Source organism: Epinephelus moara, chromosome 13 (assembly GCF_006386435.1).
Source record: "Epinephelus moara isolate mb chromosome 13, YSFRI_EMoa_1.0, whole genome shotgun sequence".
Classification (NCBI taxonomy): Eukaryota; Metazoa; Chordata; class Actinopteri; order Perciformes; family Serranidae; genus Epinephelus; species Epinephelus moara.
The window spans coordinates 10,306,718-10,325,383 of NC_065518.1; the positions used below are offsets into that span (position 1 = coordinate 10,306,718).

General features: G+C 40.7%; 2 protein-coding genes across 3 annotated transcripts in view; both read right to left on the minus strand.

The window, feature by feature from the left end:
• Positions 1 to 8,673, minus strand: part of timp2a (TIMP metallopeptidase inhibitor 2a) — a 24,091-nt gene extending 15,418 nt beyond the window's left edge. Inside the window, exon 1 of the mRNA XM_050060170.1 lies at positions 8,286 to 8,673. Within this exon, the coding sequence (XP_049916127.1) occupies positions 8,286 to 8,421 (136 nt within the window). The 5' untranslated portion in view covers positions 8,422 to 8,673. The remainder of the gene's footprint in view (positions 1 to 8,285) is intronic.
• Positions 8,674 to 12,594: 3,921 nt separating this feature from the next.
• Positions 12,595 to 18,666, minus strand: part of sfxn2 (sideroflexin 2) — a 14,030-nt gene continuing 7,958 nt past the window's right edge. Inside the window, exons 5-13 of one of the 2 annotated variants that reach the window (XM_050060160.1) lie at positions 18,065 to 18,140; positions 17,477 to 17,562; positions 15,458 to 15,518; positions 15,282 to 15,348; positions 15,140 to 15,189; positions 15,006 to 15,055; positions 14,861 to 14,908; positions 13,362 to 13,507; positions 12,595 to 13,196 (exon numbers count right to left, since the gene is read on the minus strand). In XM_050060160.1, coding sequence (XP_049916117.1) covers positions 13,408 to 13,507; positions 14,861 to 14,908; positions 15,006 to 15,055; positions 15,140 to 15,189; positions 15,282 to 15,348; positions 15,458 to 15,518; positions 17,477 to 17,562; positions 18,065 to 18,140 — 538 coding nt within the window. In that variant the 3' untranslated portion in view covers positions 12,595 to 13,196; positions 13,362 to 13,407. Of the gene's footprint in view, positions 13,508 to 14,860; positions 14,909 to 15,005; positions 15,056 to 15,139; positions 15,190 to 15,281; positions 15,349 to 15,457; positions 15,519 to 17,476; positions 17,563 to 18,064; positions 18,141 to 18,666 lie in introns of both variants that reach the window. The other variant, XM_050060158.1, reaches the window with a different exon arrangement.

Genomic DNA, 18,666 nt, shown 5'->3' on the forward strand with positions numbered 1-18,666 from the left:
TCAAACACAAGTACACAAATCAGCTTCACTATAACTCGCAGCATTCACAGACAAACACTTGTCTTTATCTGGACGCATTTTCCCCACAAATACAACATGCTAACGTCATTAGCACAAGCCTATGACATTTTACATTGTATAAATTAGCCTAGCGACAGGCAGAGAGTTCCTCTCTCATATTAGGGACAACAGCAACATTTAACAAAGGTAATGTTACATAATTCGGCTCCATTACAACTCACAAGGTTCACTGACAAAACAACTGTCTTATACTAAACACGTTCTCCAGACAAACAGAACATGCTAACGTTATTAGCACAAGCCTATGGCATTTTACACTGTATAAATTAGCCTAGCGACCAGCAGAGATTTCCTCTGCTCATATGAAGCCAGGATAAATCACACACAAGACTTAAAATGCTATTTTTGTGGAGGCTTTATTGTCTTCACAATTTATTGTTTATCTGTGAAATTAAAGTAAATGATAATAATTTCTGAGGAGGTGCACGTCAGCCTACTGCATAAACACTTTAGCCCCTTTTTACACTGCCTGTTCAAGGCAATAATATCATGCCCTTATGCCGCCTCGCTGTGCTGTATATAAGGTACGATCTCGGAGTGGTGGGACCGAGTTGTCTCGCCTTTAATCCTCCACAGGAAGTAGTAACAGCATCAAAACTGTGTCTATATAAACATGACAGTCTGTGGGACAGGATCAGGTGTGACGTTTTGAGGACGTGTTATGCGTGTAACACACCGTGGGGGATTAAAGAAGTAGCTGTTATCAGTTAGGGGCTAACTCAATGAACGGAGATGATGTTTTGAATAAAATCATGTGGCTTGAATATTGAGCAGACAAATCTGATATGGCTGACATAATTCCCAGGTACAGCCCTAGCATAACGTGTCTCCAGCGAAAATGGGGCATAATAAAAAAATGCGAGCAGAGTCTCTGCAGATAAATACACCACCACACACTTCTAGTGGGTTGTAAGTAATGACTGAGAGGGATGACTTTTTGTATGTCTATACAGTTCAGGAAAATCCTGCATCTTTAAGTAACAAAAATTCAAAGTAACTTCATGTTTAAGTTGATATCTAAATAACAGGTTTTGCCAGACAGTTTACATATTCATAATTTGGATGAATGACTTCCGGAATGTTTGACTTGTTGCTAAAAAATAGGAAGGAGAAAGAGATTTGTTGATTAGGACATTAATCAACTTGGATTCGGGCTATCAGCACTGAAGTCATTCATCTCCAGAGAAACTAATACTGGTTTCTTCCCAAGCAAACTTCTGCATTTCAGTTCCACTCTGATGTTTATGCTAATATGCAGCAGCAGCCAGAGTACACATATAAACACACACACACACACACACACACACACACACACACACACACAGCAGTATACCTGGCTGGCACTCTCTCCTGCATTCCTCTCAGTTTTTCCGCTCTCATTTCCTGACCTCATTCTGAGCCACAAACTAATGAGCAAAGAATCAGCAGCAGGACACAATAGTGAGGGGAAATTAACCCCCTTGTTCACAACGCATTGCTGTTCTGGGAGCGAATCTGTCTACCTTGGTGTTGCAGACATGTTTACTTCTCAGTTTCCCCCCCTGCAATAAAGCCAGAGCACATCATCCTGTGCAGTCTAAACAGCATGTTGCAGAGGCGGCAGACTTCACAGCGTGATGCTAAAACAGCACGACTACCGGGAGGCCTGCAGGCGGCCGTGCTTCACCGCAGATTGATCCCAAAGTCACCTGATCAGCAGCAGTCAATCAGCAGCCAGGAGCCCCCTTCATAAACCACCAACTGACCCACATTTTTACCGCTCCCCTACACCCCCCCGCGCCCCGACCAGGACCGCGTTTAATGACTTATACATGCGTATCAGTTGCACTACGCAATGTTTTCCATGCAAACCCTGTACGCCACATCCTAAGTGCCCCCCCATTCGATCCCACCGCATGACTATCCATTTCTTTTCTCATACTCCAGTGACCACCAAATCATCCCCGACTTTCCTGATGTGGTTTGTCCAGCTCCAGATGTATGTGGGCCTTCTGTTTGACCAGAGACGAACCGCCCTCAAACACATTTCAGACGACCTTGTGACCTCTGAACACAACTGAGCGAAGGCCTCTGCGGCAAAGACGAAAGCTCTGCTTCACTTTCCGCGGTGATATAGCATCAGGTCAACACATTAACAGGACAGCATCGAGGAATATTGGCTTCATGTGCTCCTGTGCATATCTGCTTCAGAGTTTTCTTTATTCAGACCCTAAAGCAGGATTTAGCCTATACTTTTGCATTGTTTGACACTGTACCTACGGTATAGATGCATACCCTACGCTGACGTGCACCTCCCTAGAAATGTAACTACATGTCAGGTGCACAGACCTCCTGTCTATTTCTGTAAGCTGAAACCATTTCCCTCAGTGGAAACAAAGCTTTTATTTACTTTGATTTCACAGATAAGAAATAATAAATTGTGAAGATTATAAAGCCCCGACACAATACTGTTGTAACTCGAGTGTGATTTATCCTGGCTTCATATGAGCAGAGGAAAGTCTGCTAGATGCTAGGCTAATTTATGTAATGTAAAATATCATAGGCTTATGCTAATAACGCTAGCAGGGTGACTAGCAAAAGACACTTGTTTTGTCTGTGAACCTTGCGAGTAGGGCTGGTCGATACGTTCTTATATTGCGTTATTTTCAGGCTATATCTGGATACACCATATATATCTCCATATTTTAAAATCTCATCAATGCTAGGACTGGAAGACAAAATCAAACATAACAATATTTCTGACCAAATACCGTCTCTGATGCGACAAGGTTGTAAGGATGACTATTTTATATTACCAAATTGAGATTTGTGATCAATAATCATCAATAATGTGAATATAACAGCTAAATGGGTTAAGGCAAGCGTTTACACAAATAGAATAGTCTGGTATGTTGTAGGGCTGAGTGATATGGACAAAAATTCTTATCTTGGTATTTACAGGCTGGCTGGCAATATACAATATATATCTCAGTATTTTCTACGAGGAGCATAAACACACATTAAACATGGCTAATAGAGACAGATTCAAACACAAGTACACAAATCAGCTTCACTATAACTCGCAGCATTCACAGACAAACACTTGTCTTTATCTGGACACATTTTCCCCACAAATACAACATGCTAATGTTATTAGCACAAGCCTATGGCATTTTACATTGTATAAATTAGCCTAGCGACGAGCTGAGATTTCCTCTGCTCATATGAAGCCAGGATGAATCACACACAAGACTTAAAATGCTATTCTATTACCGTGACATGTAGTTGCATTTCTGGGGAGGTGCATGTCAGGCTATGGCTCTAAAAAGTGCTGGAGAACTTGTGAGTGAGTGAGTGGGGCGGAGCTGTGCAGAGTGTGAAAGAGGAGAGATGCACACTGGTATGCGTCATGTAAAGCAACTTGACCCGATATCGATAGAAACAGTGTCTAAATTTCTATCTTGCTTGAAAATATATCAATATATTGCACATAATGGCCTTATCGCCCAGCCCTAATATGTTGATACATTTACGACACTTTACTGTAATACAGCCTTTAAAAAGATGAAAAAAACACTGTTTATGCCATATCACGATACAAGTATATCCAAAATCTAAGACGATATATAGTCTCATATCTCGATAACCATATAATAACTTCATATTGCCCAGCCCTGCCTGTGAGGTATAATGGAGCCAAATTGTGTTTGATAATGTTGCTATTAAGTCCATGTTTAATGTGTGTTTTGAATCAACTAAACTTTACAGCAATTCACAGAAACTCCGCCACCTAGTGTTTTGGAGGTGTAACTGCAGAGTAACACAGACACACCACCGCACACATTTAAATGCTCACAATGGTGTAGGTCACTTGCGTAGGCCATGGCGAACAGGCTCTGCGTAGAGCTGACGCACAATGATAAATTAGCCTGAACTTGTTTTGTCCAAAAACAGTCCAAAATACATAAATTATTCAATCTGAAATTACATAAAATAGAGCTGTGTGATATGGAAAAAATCAAATATCACAATGTTCTAAACTAAATACCTTGATATTGATATTGTGACTATATTGTAGGGTCAGGGTTCAAAATTAGCACCAATCACAGGCCAAGTCCTGGTGAAATATGAGGCTGATGTGCTTCACTCACCAGCCACAAAACAAAAGTGATCTGCTGAGAGGTGGGTAAAATTTGAACATTCAGCAGCCATTTGGCCAAAAATGTTAATACAGCACCCTCTGTAGGGTCTACTACTTTCACTAAATATTTACACAATGACATTTTTGATAAATAATCATCAGTAATGTGGATATAATGATGGAGTGGGGGCCTGTGGCATAGGTAGTATAGGCGAATGCTATGGGAGGTGTCATTCAACAGGAGCATGAAAAAGACCATGAAAACAATAACAACTCTGTGTTGAAATCAGCAGGAGGAGAGCCAGTAATAGTTGCCTCTAAGCAGCCAGTGGCCGCTACCAACATCTCACGGAGGTTACATTGACTTACATTGTGATGCGTTCAAGCTCTATTCAGTAAAAATGAGTATTGGGCGAAGGTGAATTATAAAGTTCTCATGATGTGTTCAATGTAATCTTGTAAAATGTAGCTTTTGTTGAGAAACGAATAAATCCAGCTGTTTGAGGGGGAAATGTGTTTTTGTTTTCACAGTACTATAAAATAGATATTAAAGAAGACATTATGATGTATCATATATAGCGAAAAGGCTTTTAGCTTATTTTCTAAAGATGTTTTACATGTGAAAGATGGTAATATTAAAAGGTTGTTTCAAAAATGTCTATTAGTTGAATTTGTGCTCATTCAAAGGTAGCGTAATGACGGACTGAATGACTTTAAAAGTGTTCATTTATTTTTTATAGTGATGATTTCTGTGATTCCCTAAAGCAAAAGAAAAACAAATAATAACAAGAAAACAACAACGACTCATCAAGGGCACCAAATGTGCTAGGGCTAGCACTGGTAAAAGCAAATAACAGAGCAGTGAGAACAATGTGGTAAATCCAGAAAACTATATCACTTTCCTGTGATCCAGCCTTTAAAACCAGGAGAACAGTCTGAGAAGATATCTAGTCAAATTATGATATCAATATAATATCAATATAGCCTTAAAATAAAACAGAGAAAAGCAGTAAATCCTCACATTTGAGATGCTGGCAGTTTTGATCAGCCAATATAATACTTAAAGCTGCATGAATTTGATTTCTGGGGGGCAGCTGATTAAGATATAAACACAACAGACTTATCATCACCTCCAAACTGATATGGCGAAGAACTAGCATTATTATTCCTTTGATGTAGGGATGTGCCATGTCATCGCGTTCACGATAATGCCGGTTTATTTTTTAAAATCATATGAAAAAAATCATGTCATGATACTCTTAAATTAATATTCTTATTTATTTTTTTTACTAATTTGTCATATCGTCCAGAACATCGCTATCGCAAAAATACCCTGAAATATTATGATATTATTTTAGAGCCATATCGCCCACCCCTAGTTTTGCCGTCTTGATGAACATAATTCCAATATTCACTCTTTTGTGACTCTGTTTTTGGTCTCCACCAGCTCCTGGGGGAAATATCTGTCTCTCCAGCTGCTAAACGCTCCTCTATGTTCAGCAGGTTGTCTCTAACTATGTCTGTCTGCTGTTTGGCGCTGAGCAGGTCGTGTGCAGTGAGTTTTTGGAGCGTTTTCCACTGACAACAGCTGCCTGCTGCTGGAAACAATGTTGATTGAGAGCGGTGAGATTGAGCCAAAATGTGGGCCAGAAAACCAAAACAATGAGCTGAAACGTCAGTGAGTGCATCTTTCATATCTAGTGTTTTCGTTCAGAGTGCACTGTCATGTCTATTTTGTCTGCTGTCTCTATTGATTAACTTTAAAATACTTTTTGCCTCAGTGCAGATGTTTGTGACGACTTTGTGAACCATATTTGAGCCATACTTGTGTAGAAAAACATGCACGGTAACACAATTCAAATTCAAACAATATCATCCAGTTGCTTCAGTTTTAAATAAGAGTTCAGCAGAGCAGCTTGTGGCGCCTGTTAATACCATTTCATGACTATATTTCTATAAAAGGAGACACGCAGCATCAGTGTGCTGTTGCATGTCCACTCCTGCAGACAGCAGGGTGACTCTGGTCTTCCACAACGCCCAGCCTCCGGACAGTCTGACTGGGCAGGGCTGCCGGGGAAGTTCCCCTTTGTGGGCAACAGATTTATATGAAAAGAGGATGTTTGTCTCTCTGCACATCTACATGTGTGTGTGTGTGAGTGAGTGTGTGTGATTGTGCGGTAGGTGCATGACACTGCTAAATTTTAATGGCTTGTGGTCTTAACATAGAGCATCATTTAGCATGAAAACAGAAGGTGACACACAAACACACACGCCGCTGATTGCTGCATGTACAGTATGTGTGTGAACACGCAACGAGTGGGATCCAGTTTCACCAAAACAAATATCAAATTGTCCGACCACAGAGTCACTCTGTTGTTGCCTACGTGCACATTCTGGGCAACCAGACAACCAACTCTATTCTGATTCCCTGCTCTTTGTGAGCCTGTGAAACCCATCCCACCCCTGCGTCTCCCCCAGCTGCAGGCCTGCCTGTGCAGAGTCTTATCTGGGTGTTTCTCCCAGCAGATTTTTTTCAGATGCGCCAAAACCACGGTTTCATCCTCAGGTCCACCCTGAAACCACTGCCGGACAATAACATCGGCCATCGTGCCTCTAACACGCAGCCTCCCTCCTCTGACTTGACTCATCGACCCTTTAAAAACAACACGAGCACACAAAACACAAATACACCCCTGCTGTGAGACATCCTGTCTCTGAATCCTGCCAGCTCAGCGAGAGATTGAGTCACACCTGAAAATAGAGATGTCATTTTGCAATGAGGAATATCCACACACACACACACACACACACCCATGCATGTGGAAATGTGTGTGGATAAGGAGTCGAGTGGAGGAAGAGCCAAAGTAGTGTGGTCTCGGAGTTCTCAGGGATACCAGGCATATTTTCACTTGGACTGTGACTTTTACAGCTTTTTTCCTCCTAAAACACCCTGAACTGACAGCCAGATGTCATCTGTAGTGTGTGTGTGTGTGTGTGTGTGTGTGTGGTGTGTGTGTGTGTGTGTGTGTGTGAGCGTCCACCATGCATGGCAGCAGGCCTGCAGTTGTGTATGTGTGTGTCCCTGTGTTACACCGGAGCAAAGTTGGGGAAAACCCCAGCAGCATTCCTGTAATTCCTCCCAGCACCACCCCTCGCAGGAAGAAACAGGGCCGGAATGGAAATTACAAAAAAAATAAAAAGAAGAAGAGGAAAGCTCGCCGTGTGACATATTCTGTGGTTTAGATTCAAACCCCCCCACCGCCACCACCCACCCCCTTAAAAATATTTCTCCTCACATTCTCCATCCCTTGTCCTCCTCTCTGCTCTTTCCCTCCTTGTCTCTTTCCCTCTCTTGTGCCACGTTGCCCTGCAGAAGCTTCGTCCCGGAGCAGCCGAGGGGTGAAGCTGCACTCTGCCCCGGACCTGAGACATTATGTAAGGTGATGGAGCCACACTCCTTCCTGTGTGTTACACTGACACACACAAACACACACAGCACCTACACCCTGACACACAACAATATAGTGTTGTCAGAGTGTGTGTTGGAGTGACGTATTGAAATATCACAATGACATCAGAGCAGATAATCAACATAAAGTTCATCATTGTATCCATAGCTGCACTTTGACTCATTACTGTGATGCTTAACTTCAAAATGAGCGTGTGTGTGTGTGTGTGTGTGTGTGTGTGTGTGTGTATGGGTGTGTGTGTCCCTTCATAACAAGCCTCCATGACACATAAACACTATATTTTATTAATCCTGTGCTTCCCAAATGGCCACTTCAATATCTTAGAGGTGTGCTGTTGTCAACATGACGTGATAAATGATGACACCGGGGATGTGCGTGTGTGCAGTCTGGATGCAGTGCACACAGTCGGGCCATGGCCTTGAGGACCCTCCACCTCCACCTCCACCTCCAGCGGTTTCCAGCAGCTTCTGTGAGCCCATTCTGCGCGCACCAGAGCGGCTGAAGCTCCCGGTATGTGCGCAGGAGCCTGGTGCAACATGAGCTAGGTAAACAACAACAACAACAACACTAACAACAGTCCCCCCCCTCCTCCTCCGCCCCGGTGCTGCACTCACCTACATCGGCGTTGCAGAACGCCTGTTGCGGATGTACCGGAGCGCAGCTGCAAGCTTCCGCGAGCTCCTTCGCCCGCCACAGGACCAGCAGCGCGAGCGTGCAAAGGATGCCGTTAACGGACAACGGCATTTTCATAAACACTGATGCGACGGTTTTTCTTTCAGCCTCTTCGTGTGCTGCGCAGATGCGTCGCGGTGTAGATCCAGCGGCAGACAGCGGCGTCCCCCCTCCGCGTCCTTCTTCTCTAACCGACGGGTAAACAACACCGGGCGGTCTGCTCGCTCAGCTCCGGTATGACGGTGACGTTAACGGTGGCTCCTGGAGGTGTCTTGGCTGGTGTCTGCAGCTGTCTGTCTTTAGGGAGTGTTTTCGTTTCTAGGATCGAGGCGGTTTTATAAAGCAGCCCGTCCTGCTCCTCCCCCTGCGGTAACTTTTGACCCAGCAGGGGGCGCTGACGCCTCCGGCCGGAACAACCAGATATGCTGCTGCTGCTCCTCAAAGGTCTCTGATACTGAGATACATTAAATATACAACTGTTTCCAATTGGAAATGTTATTCTTTTATTTTACCACAATCTCATATTTAAGCATTTATAAGCACTATAAAGAATAAAATAAATGACAACATTTCAATAGTCGAGTCAATATTTATCTTCTGTGTACTAATTATTTGATAGTAAACTGCCTTTTTTCAGTCAAAATGTCACCACTTTCACTTGACTTTGACTGGGAGAGTGCAGTAATTAGAGTAAATGACAGCACAACCTGTTCCAGGCTAAGTCTGATACAATTTGAGGTTGTCCACCAGATATATCGCACCAACTCTAAACTCTCCAAAATCCTACTGCCATTGATGCTTGTAATAAACTAAGTACAAAAAGTAAGGAAATTTGTGTTTGGTAAACTATTTCGTTGTTGTAAGCATGTTTGCAATAACTCTTTGGAAAGCCTGTTTATTTCCCTTTTAACTGGTGCCACATTTGCGTTTGTGGGATGAGCAGCAGAGCTGAGTATGTGGGTTGCGCCCATGAAAAATTTGCCAAATCTTCTCTGCCAATGCCAAACAGCTTTTTTTTGCTGTTGCTACTGACTCTTGTTTTCAGCTTCGGGTACCGCCTGGTGCTGACAATCAGGTGCCTGACTGGCGAGATATCGAGATGAAATTCTGCAACCAGTGGCAATGCCATATCTCCACAGTCTGGGACCCAACTCTGTCCTCCAAGATGACAACACTCGCCCCCACAGAGCAGGGTTTATCAGAGACTACCTCCAGAATTTGGGAGTGGAGAGGATGGAATGGCCTGCTAGCACTCCTGACCTTAACCCCACTGAACACTTGTGGGATCAGTTTGGCCGTGCTGTTCAATGGCAAATTTTTTATGCGCACAACCCACATACTCAGCTCTGCTGCTCATCCCACAAATGCATGTCCCTTACAAATGTGGCACCATTCAAAAGGCAAATAAACAGGCTTTCCAACGGTATAAGATTCATTGCCAAAAAGCATTGTTACAACAAAGAAATTATCTACCAAACACAAATGTCCTTACTTTTTGTGCTTAGTTTAGATGTCACATGTCACCAGCAAATATGACACACATGTTTTGGTCTTGTTCCCGCCTTCAAGGGTACTGGACAGCTATTTTTAAACACCTTTCTGAGGCATTCAGCATAGTGTTGACACCGTGTGCAGACATAGTCATTTTCGGAGTAATTCCATGCCCCCAAATAATTAGGAAAACAACAAAAGACAGCGTTGCCTTTGCATCTCTACAAGAGCATGGAGAAAATTAAGTATAGTCTGAGGGGGTCATCTGGAAAATTTGAGAGTGTCCAGGGCCCTATGACTACATAAGCAAATTTAGGACATTTCAGAATAAATGAAATATTTACTGATGGTGCACATATTGTTACTGTGATACATAAAATATACTACTCTTGAGAGCTTTCAGCACAAGGACTAGAACCAAATTTTCTACTTTGGCAAAGAGTGGGCATAACTAGAGTTTATAACCTCTTTTACAATGGGAGATTTAAAACATCTACAATATATTCAATAAAGATTTCTACTACTACTTACAGGTCAGACATTTTCAAATGACTTTCACCTGCTAGAGAAGTTTTTTTCTGGATCACAAAGGGCAAAAGCACTTTTCTCTGAGATATTCAATTTGAAGCTGGACAAGCTTGCATGGTTGAAGACATCTTGGTGCAACTTGCTCTCATCCAGAATTTCAATTTGCAGTAGATATAAAGAGTTACAATACAATATCCTACATTATCCTACATAACATTTACATATCACCACATATTCATAGTACTGTATAAAGTTGGAAGTTCACCAACTTCCAGGCACTATAGGTTACATTGCCTGTAAGAATGCAACTAAATTGAGTTATTCTAGAGGGCAGTATGCACGAACATCAGTACAGCAACAGGTCAACAGGTGTCAGCAAATCCACTTTTATGTCTGCTTGGACACATCCCTGACTCTTTAACAACATAAGTAAGTAGTTCAATCACTTTTTATGCTTGCAAGGAATCAATCATGGTGAATTGGTTCGGAGACGACCCTCCCTCTGTTTCTATGTGGGAATCTTTGGTCTCTGATGTTGTTATGACTCTGGAAAAAATAGGACATTACACTGATGGATGGACTTGTCTTTTTCTGCAGAGGTGGAAGAACAGGTGGAATCACTTGGACATAAAATATAACTTGGACTTACATGGATAAAAATTAGATAAATGTCCGTATTGGGGACAGCGGATATTAATCTGATCGACGCACACAATAATTACTTAACCTTACATCATTGTGCCTCTTTTTTTCTGTCTTCTGGACCAGTAATGTTACGGTTTGTAAATCGGAAAAATTTGAATTAAAAATATATTTATCTATATATATTTATCTATACTACTGTTGTCCATGTGGGAAGGTTCTTTGTATTCTTTTATTCTACTCCCAGCATTAAAAGCACAATAAAGAATCAAAATAAATGACTAATATTTCAATGTGTGTAAAGAAATAAAAAGAAAATAATGTTAATATTGGAAAATTACTTCCTCAGAATCAAAATAATAAGCTTTATTTCACATGTTTAGTGTGTTTAATGTATGCACCAAACCCCAAAGTGAATTCCTTGTGCGTGGAAATCTACTCTGTAATAAATCTGATTCTGATTATCCATCAGAATTGTGTCTGTAATACACATATCAGTCACAGGGACAATTTTAATGCATAATGTGTCATTTTTACTTTTGATATTATAAGTGCATTTTGCTGATAATACTTTAAAATACTTACATTTGCTCCTACCTTTCAGATAGGGGTTTCTGTGTGTTTCTTTCAGCCCTGGAACTGCTGCTCTTCCCTGTGGTGTACCCCAAGGCGCCGTCTTAGGTCCTGTATTATTTAATTCATACATACTTCCACTTGGTCAAATTATTAGCCAGTGCTCAGGTATATCATATCACTGTTATGCTGACAACATTCAACTGTATGTCTCTTTAAAGACAAACTTGCTGTCCTTCAGAACTGTTTGATTGCCATCAAGGCCTGGACTGTCAAACAACTACTTACAATTTAACACAAGACAAGACGGAGGTCAACCCACATCACTCCCATTTTACTTTCTTTACACTGGCTTCCCATCAGGTCCAGGATTCAATTCAAGACATGCGTTCTCTCATATGGAGCCCTCCACGGTCAGGCACCTGAATACGTCAGTGATCTCCTCCATCCATGTATTGTCAGTAGGTCCCTTAGGTCTTCTGACCAGGACCTACTGGTTGTCCCCCACTCCAGGCTCGAACAAAAGGTGATGTGCCTTTTAAGTAGTGGCTCTCTTCCATTAGGTTTATAGTCTGCAGTCTCCTTAGAAAATTAAAAAAACAACTTAAGACCCTACTTTTCATAATGGTCTTTGTACCACCCTACATTGTCCAGTGCTTGTTTCCTGGTGTGTTTCTCTTTGAGGCCTCAGTAGCCTGTATTTGCTCTTTTTTTTACTTTCTTTTTGTTGCCTTGTTTTATTTGTTATGCCTGTTTTTATAGATTACATGTCCCATTGTTTGATTTCTTGATTGTAGTTTGCAAAGCACTTTGTGAATTTCATTCCTGTTAAAAAGGTGCTGTATAAAATATATGTTACTATTATTACTTTTACTCAGGTAAATGCATTACTTCTACTTGAGATGGAGTGATTTTACACCATGGTAGTGGCACTTTTACTAAAGTAAAGGATCTGGGTATTTCTTCCACCACTGTGCGTCTGGGTGCTGCTGAGACGACACAAAAAAACCCCAACACTTCTTCAAATATTTGTGTGGTTTTATTCCAGCTTATACTGAGGATTGTGGCACGAGTCTGAGTTTACACACAGCGACATGATCCAACGGGTAAACCTTTCAGATAAATCATGCAACCAGGTCGTACATCTACCTCCACTGTGGCAGAAGAGGGCAGTGTCCTCCACTTTGATCACACAAACTTCCACATACACACAAACTTCCACATACACACACACATATACTCACACACACACACATACTCACACACACACACACACACACACACACACACACACACACACTGATGACCGTTTCAGAGTTTTAACCCATGCATAGAAGTATTTCTCTGGTATCACAGTGAAGCCAATACTGGTTTAAAGAAAGTCAAATCCAGCAGCGTTGTTGCTCCTGTCGCTTTGTAGAAGGCACAGATTGTAAGAGAGCAGGAGCCAACACTGATTAAGAGCATTGAAACACAAACAAATGGCGAATGAAAACAACTACAGATGAGCCAGATCCTGACGGACAGACTAACGAGAGGTTTAATCTGGCAAAGTGATGTGCTGTTCCTGAGAGGAGATCATTTGGTGTCTCTACAGGAGAACACAGTGTCCCTTGTACCTGTTTAAAGTAAGACAGAAATAATTTGAAATAAAGAAACAGATAACAAAAAAAGAGACGTGACGGATCAAAAATCACCCCACTGATAAGCACCGATTTGATGACGTAGAAGAGAAGAGCATTTCATGGTGACTAAAAATTAGAAAACTTATGACATAAACACACATGTATTCGGTCTTGTGTGGTGAAATGTCAGTCAGCTCTCTGAGCCTCAGAGGCCTTTGTTGAAGTAGACACATTGTACAGCGTCTCCATACTGAGACCTGATGGAGTCTCTCAGCTCGGGCTCCAGCTTCGACACGGCCATGGAGCTGATACAGACGGACAGAGGGAGGTTTTAGGAGGAAGGAGGGAAAAGAGAAAAAGAAACATGGTGAGTTAGTTTGATTGAACAAGCTAATGCTGGTTTGTTTCTCTGAAAAATCACTAATGACAACACTAATGAATTATTATTAATGTGCACCTCCTCCTGTACTGCCTTAATATGCACATTCAGCACATCCAATGCATCAAAACATTGTTTTCTAGTTGGAGCTGCGCCTCGTTTTCAAACTNCTTTCTCACACAAGGCATTTTATCTGGTCCTCTTGTAAATGCTGCCGTGAGAACACGAACCAACTCTAGGCAATTATATAACTTTGTGACAAAATTAGTCCCTGATTCAGACCAAAGCAAGACAGCTCTAGGTCTGAAAGCACCCTCATTGTGTGACTTGTCAAAAAAATTCTGTCTTTCCTGTTCATTCTGTTTCTATGGTTCATGTCCTGCTGCTGTGACTTGGATGGATAAATAAATAAATAAATAAAGTAAATGAGTATTAATTATTTTTAACATAGTACACTTTCTACAACCCTTCGTAAAACTGTCATTTTGTTATATTTTCAAACCAAATTCTGGCACCCCATCGGCTCATTTTCTCCATATGCATTACTGTCAGTACATATTAAGAAAACTGTCAGTGGTCAGGTTGCATTGTGGGTAATGTAGGCTCCAGATTTTGATAAAAAAGAAGGATGTGTGGAATAAAAACAGACGATATCTTTGGTTCTGCTGCATAAATTCTGATCATTCGTTAACTGTTCATCCTGAGTCCGACACTAACGACGTTCCCATCAATGTATTTTTATGCACATTTTGAAGTTAACGTTATTAAAGCTGTACAGAAACTGCAAGATTCAATAAAAGTCAATTGCGCTTGAGGTAGTTTTTGGAATTGTCGAAAAAGAGTTGATGCAAGAAATGGGATATGGAAATGCACTGACTGAGCATTTGAGTGACATCAGTGCGCTCAGGGTCCAGGCTGCGTTCAGCCCGACAAAACAGTTGAGTGAGTTGAGCACCCTGTTGTGTTAGGCAAGTGCACTGCCCTTTAATACAGGGCTTTACTGGCATGGGAAACATACGTTTACATTGCCAGCGCAAGTGTGAAATAAAGACAAACACTGTATTTACGGACTGCAGTGTTCACAGCTCCACCTTTTAGTACCAGATCTGTGTGCTAGGTACCCCAACAGAGGGGGGACCAAAAATGGGGACGGTACAGAACGGTTCCTTTTGGTACCATCCACAACTTTTCGACTCGGTGGAAATGGGGCTTAAATCAGTGGACTACTCTTAAAGCTACATGTGTCAGCAGGTGAGAGTACAGAAAACAGGTTTGTTACCATCGCTGAGGGAACAGGGAGCAGGCAGCAGGAACCATGAAGATCAAACTTTAAAAAAAAAAAAGAAAAGGAAAAAAGTTATTTTTTTACCACGATAAAAATCCTCCTGAGAACATTAACATTTCTGTGACCCCTCTCTACTTACAACCCTCCCACCAACATCACTTGAATTGGTCCGTGGAGATACGTGATTCTCTGTGAAAAGACAAACAGACTTCGATGAGTGATGCGCACTTAAGCAGGAGGAAGAGGAGGAGGAGGAGGTGATGAAGGTCTAACCTGCATGAACTTGTATTTTTCCAGCCGCTGCATGATGATGGGGAGGATGACTGACAGACAGAGGAGACGAAAGGTTAAGAGAGGAAGAGGATAACTTGAGGAACTCAATATAATATTTATAAGATGAAACTTGTGTGCATACTCATTCCTGGCGCAGCCATGGTGATCCGAGAGATGACCACCTGAGTGATGCCTTTCACCGCTGCTCTCTACAGATGTAGAAAAAACAAGATTCAAAGACCCTTAATGAACGAGAAAGGAAAACTACTGTGCTTTTATTTTGAAATAAACCAATCCCAAAGTGTCTGGAGTACTGACCGTAGAGTGGCCCAGTTTGTTGCCATTTTCATCTGAGACAGCAATGCCACTCAGAATTTCCCTGGAAAGACACAGAGACAAAATGAAGATGAAGTGAAATGAAAGAGAAACAAAATGGGAAACTTTGTGGTTACTGATCAAACACTCCGCGCTGCGACACATGTCAGTTGTAAACAGTCTGTAAAACCACAAAGAGGCATCTTAAGTGAACCTTAAGTGTTACAAGAAAACTAAAACGGGGATGTTTAAAGGAAAGACTAAGTAAATGTAAAAGGTACGTTACTAAAACAAAAAAAAGGGCAATTCCTGAAGTAGTGTTACAGAGAACATACAACAGTATTTAAACCACACTACAGGTTGCTTTAAGGCAGATTTAAATTGATTTAAATGTATCTGAATGATTCATCTCTTCAACAGCAGAAAACAAACACATGAATGAAGAGAAACAGTATTTCAGCGTCCATGGAGTCTTTGTTCTTCTTCAATACTTCAGGTAAAGCAGCAATGTCCTTTGTATATTATGTTATAGTATAGTTTTCTGGACTGAGCTAGATGCCACTACTGGGTGCTGGACAGAAGAACAAATACAAAAACACAAAAATAGGTCAGTACACCAGAAACTGCTCCTTTTGGAAGTTTTAACCCTATCACCACATGTGACGTCTTGGGCACCAGCCCTTCAGACATGAACGAGACACACCTCTATATATACAACCGATGATGATCGCCCAACAGATCATGTGATAACACGTGTAGCTATACAGAAACACACTGCAAAACCAGTACAAAATTACACCACGGGAATACAATACATTTACAAAAATATATTTACAAAAAATATGTTTATAACAAATATGTTTACATCTGCAAAAAATATATTTACAAAAAGGCCAGCAGTGTACGACTCTACTACTCTAGGCACTGCTGGCCTTTTTGTAAATATATTTTTTGTAAATGTATTTTTGTAAACATATTTTTAAAAATGTATTTCTTATAAATATATTTTTGTAAATGTATTTTTTGTCAATATATTTTCTGCAAATGTATTTTTTGAAATATAGTTTTTGTAAATTTATTTTCTTAAATGTATTTTTTTGTTAATGTATTTCTTGTAAATATATTTTATGTAAATATATTACTTGTAAACATATCTTTTATAAAGACATTTTTTGTAAATATATTTTCTGCAAATGTATTTTTTGTAAATATACTTTTTGTAAATTTATTTCTTGTAAATATATTTTTGTAAATGTATTTCTTGTAAATATATTTTTGTAAATGTATTGTATTCCAGTGATGTAATCTTGTACTGGTTTTGCAGTGTGTTGTACTTACTAAGTTTCTGTATAGCTACATGTGTTACCACATGATGTGTTGGGCGACCACCATTGGTTGTATATATAGAGGTGTGTCTCCTTATCTTGTTCATGTCTGATAAAGGGCTGCTGCCCGAAACGCCACGTGTGGTGATATGATTAACATTTCCAAAAGGAGCAGTTTCTGGTGTGCTGACCTGTTTTTGTATTTATGATATTAGATAGCTAAAAAAGCTGTATTAATGATGTCATATTGCTGAACACTTCTCTGTTTAGCTGTGAGAGTATAATAGGTGGACAGCAGCAGCCTGTGCTGTACAGGGTGGTAGGAAATACTTAGGAAAAGTCAGAAATTAGGATTCATCCTCTGGGAACCATGAATGTCTGTGAGACAGTGAAACAGCTCATTCTGACCCACCAAAAACAACCTATATTGACCTCTAACTTCATTTTATCCTTTTTTGAGACGTTCTATAAACTTGATTACAGCTGTAAAAAAAAAGGACAAAATACTGTCTTGTTATGAAACGTCTTACCCATATTAGGATCTTAACACAGAAAATGTAAAAGAGATTGATTGCAGTGCATGATGAGAATATCTGATCTGAGAAAGGCACTTTGATTTCAGCACATCTCAACATTCTAATGCACACCCCCCCCACCTCCACATGTATTTTGTAAGCAGTAACACAGTAGGACTTACTGTTGCCTCATCATAGGAATGTTAACGCAGTTAGCTGCAGCCACCGCTGCAAAAGGGACCCAGCGCGCTACAAGAGGAGGAGCTCTCTGCAGGAGAGAGTGAAGACAAGGAAAGGTCAGGTGTTACATCACTATGATTTTTACTTTATGATCATCAGCTTTATTTTCTTATTTTACAGAAAGCAGACACTTTCTTGTGTTGGTTTTCTAACCAGCAGTTATCAAAACCCAGAATAAGTATTTATTAAAGTTTCCAGGTTGAAAGTCAGCTTTTACTACAATAAAAGTATTTAACAGGAAAGGTATTTTTATGTGAAAAAAAAATGCCTTCCAGTATTTTATACATCTCAGACTAAAACTAGGCAACACCCCATTTTAAAAATGTTCTCCTGCTGCTGCTGCTAACATGAGACAGGAAACACGTCTGACTGAACTGTTGTTTCACATTATCCAGAGGAGGCTGGTGACAAATTAAACATGAAGAATAACTCATTGAGCACACAAATCTCTCTGTCACTCAGTGCTGTATAATAATAATAATAATAATGATGATAATAATAATAATAATTGTGTCTGTGTGTGTTTGTACCTTTGTGTAGAGGTTGAGTCCGACTGCTGTGGCTAATGCTGTGCTGGTTGCTGTGAAGTAGGCGACTCCAATCTGCCTGAGAGAGACAACAAAAGCCTTTTTAAGACATGGAATATATAACACTACCAGATTCATCCATCTGTTACACTGATGGCTTTTTGTCATTCTGATGGGAGGTGATGGCGCCTGATGTTGAACTACTAGTGATGGATTTAAAGACTTATTTTCCAGTGGAGCCTTAAATAATGACGCTTGATGCTTCTATTAAAACTTAATCCACTGGTACATTTTCTCAAATTTCAACACAGTGCACAAGTTTTGAATGACAAGACGCTAACTTCGTAAGACACAAGTCAAGTCGCTAAGCCCCGCCCCTTTGTGATGGCCAAACAAGCTGTCGCAGTAAGCATGGAGCCCACACTGTAACTAGCTGCACTCCCTGAAGAAATATTATCATATTTTTGGAGAAATGAAAGAGTGATTCCAGAGAGAAGCAGACAGAGGGGTGTACAGTCTGTGTTTGAAGGATATATCCAGGATGTCAAACTGACTCAGCAGCAACAACAGGTTAAAAAGACAAAGATAGTTAGAAGCTAAAGCCG